Source organism: Anarrhichthys ocellatus, unplaced genomic scaffold (assembly GCF_004355925.1).
Source record: "Anarrhichthys ocellatus isolate YVR2014 unplaced genomic scaffold, GSC_Weel_1.0 scaffold5830, whole genome shotgun sequence".
Taxonomy (NCBI): domain Eukaryota; kingdom Metazoa; phylum Chordata; class Actinopteri; order Perciformes; family Anarhichadidae; genus Anarrhichthys; species Anarrhichthys ocellatus.
The window spans coordinates 1-2090 of NW_022285804.1; the positions used below are offsets into that span (position 1 = coordinate 1).

Sequence of the window (2090 nt, forward strand, 5' to 3'; positions counted from 1 at the left end):
TATATGCGCTCAAAGCGCATCCTGTCAGGTTGTTCCTTCAGTGTGCTCCAATCAGAGCAGAAAAAGAACCTGCGAGACATCGCTGAGGTCAGGTTTAACACACTGTTCAATGTACGTGCGTCTGTATACATACATACATACATACATAATATATATATACATACATAATATATATATACATACATAATATATATATATATATATACATAATATATATATATATACACTATATATAATATATATACACAATATATATATATATTTAATATATAAATATATTAGTGCTGGGCAAGTTAACGCGTTTTGCGTTCATTAATTAATGCGACAATTATTTTATCGCTCGTTAACGCAGTTTTTTTTTAATTATTGAAAGGACATTTTGAACACAAGAACCGGCCGGCCGAACTGCTGGCAGCAGGCGGTGAACAGCTGTTTGTGTGGCATCTCTTCCGTCTCTTCCCGTTTCCTTCACCTACATTCCCCTGGGTCCTAAGTCCCTCCATGTACAGCTTCTTATCACCCTCTATGTACCAACGTACATTTATAACAAATACCACACATATTACGGTAATTAGCGTTGCATATGTGTCTGACCAACATACCACAAAAAGAAAAAAAGAAATTATTCATTTAAATGATTGTTTTAGAGTTTTTAAAGTGTTTTGTTTGTAATATGTATAATAAGCATCATTTAGTATCACTACTGAGAATTTAACAAACATAAAAACATGACGTAGATAGGTTTGCAGTTTTCAAGGTGTATATTTAAATATCATCTCTTACACACATGAAGATAAAGTTGTGAACACCGGCTGAATATCTATGATCAGAATCATAACTGTGTTATAACTGCTACTGTGTAAAGGGAATACTGCTGCTAACAAGAACCTGATGTGTTTAAACCAAATGTTATTGACCTTTAGTTCATATAGCAGTACTTTAAAATAAAAGTGCACAATACACTACTTTTGAATTCATTATTGAACTTTGTGCATAACAATGAGATTAATGGCGATTAAACATTGTAATCGTTGCCCAGCACCAGTAAATATATATAAATATATAATATATACAAAGAGAAGAACTTGAATAGAAACAAATAATCAGTTTGTAAACGTTTATTTAAAGTAAAGCAGTTTATTTGAGTCTCTGTTCAGAAACTATAAATACATCTTTAAACATTAAACATTAAACTTTAAACATTACAGAAAGATTTAAAATGTACATGAAGATGTTCACTGGGCCCTCAGCAGGGGGCCCAGGCTCCTCATGGAGGCATTCAGGGTCAGCTCAGGCACGTCTCTGGCCACCCGCTGCATGGGAGCCATGTTGGGTCCTTCAAGAGAGTCCAAGAGACCTGAAACCACAAAACGGAATGACGGGAGGTCTCGCTCCGACTCTAGACGAGGACGGGAGGTCTCGCTCCGACTCTAGACGAGGACGGGAGGTCTCGCTCCGACTCTAGACGTGGACGGGAGGTCTCGCTCCGACTCTAGACGAGGACGGGAGGTCTCGCTCCGACTCTAGACGAGGACGGGAGGTCTCATGACCTCAGTAAAGGAGATGAGGAGTCTCACCTTCTACGATCTTGTGGTAGGCGAAGTGAAGGTAGAGCAGGAAGAGCATGTGGAGGACAGACAAAGTCCCACAGAGGAGGAGACGAGGAGTCTGACCCACCGTACGGGACAGCAGAGCCGCTACCTGATGGAGGACAAGAAATAGGAGGCGGGTTAGTGAGCGGCTGAGGGACAAGAGGCTGGTGGGAAACGCAGTCCTCACCATGCGCAGAGTGGACAGTCCTCCACACAGCAGCCAGAGGACGTAGAACAGGAAGTGGAAGTGGATGTTGTAGGTGACGAAGAGGACGACGCAGTGCCCAAACAGACCGTAACCCTGACGACAGGAGAGAGGAAGTGATGTCACACAAGTGATCCAATGAAAAGACTACAAATCACAAATTACACTTCCTGGTTATATCCCTCAAAGCATCATGGGAGCTGTGGTACACTGTGTGTGTACTGTGTGTGTGTGTACTTGCAGTACTGTGTGTGTGTGTGTGTGTGTGTGTGTGTGTGTGTGTGTGTGTGTGT

At 41.2% G+C, this 2090-nt stretch overlaps 1 protein-coding gene across 1 annotated transcript in view; it reads right to left on the reverse strand.

Moving 5' to 3' along the window:
- Positions 1–1102: 1102 nt before the first annotated feature.
- The window catches only part of yipf3 (Yip1 domain family, member 3), a 1773-nt gene continuing 785 nt past the window's right edge, over positions 1103–2090 (reverse strand). Inside the window, exons 2-4 of the mRNA XM_031841972.1 lie at positions 1780–1893; positions 1578–1701; positions 1103–1357 (exon numbers count right to left, since the gene is read on the reverse strand). Coding sequence (XP_031697832.1) covers positions 1236–1357; positions 1578–1701; positions 1780–1893 — 360 coding nt within the window. The 3' untranslated portion in view covers positions 1103–1235. The remainder of the gene's footprint in view (positions 1358–1577; positions 1702–1779; positions 1894–2090) is intronic.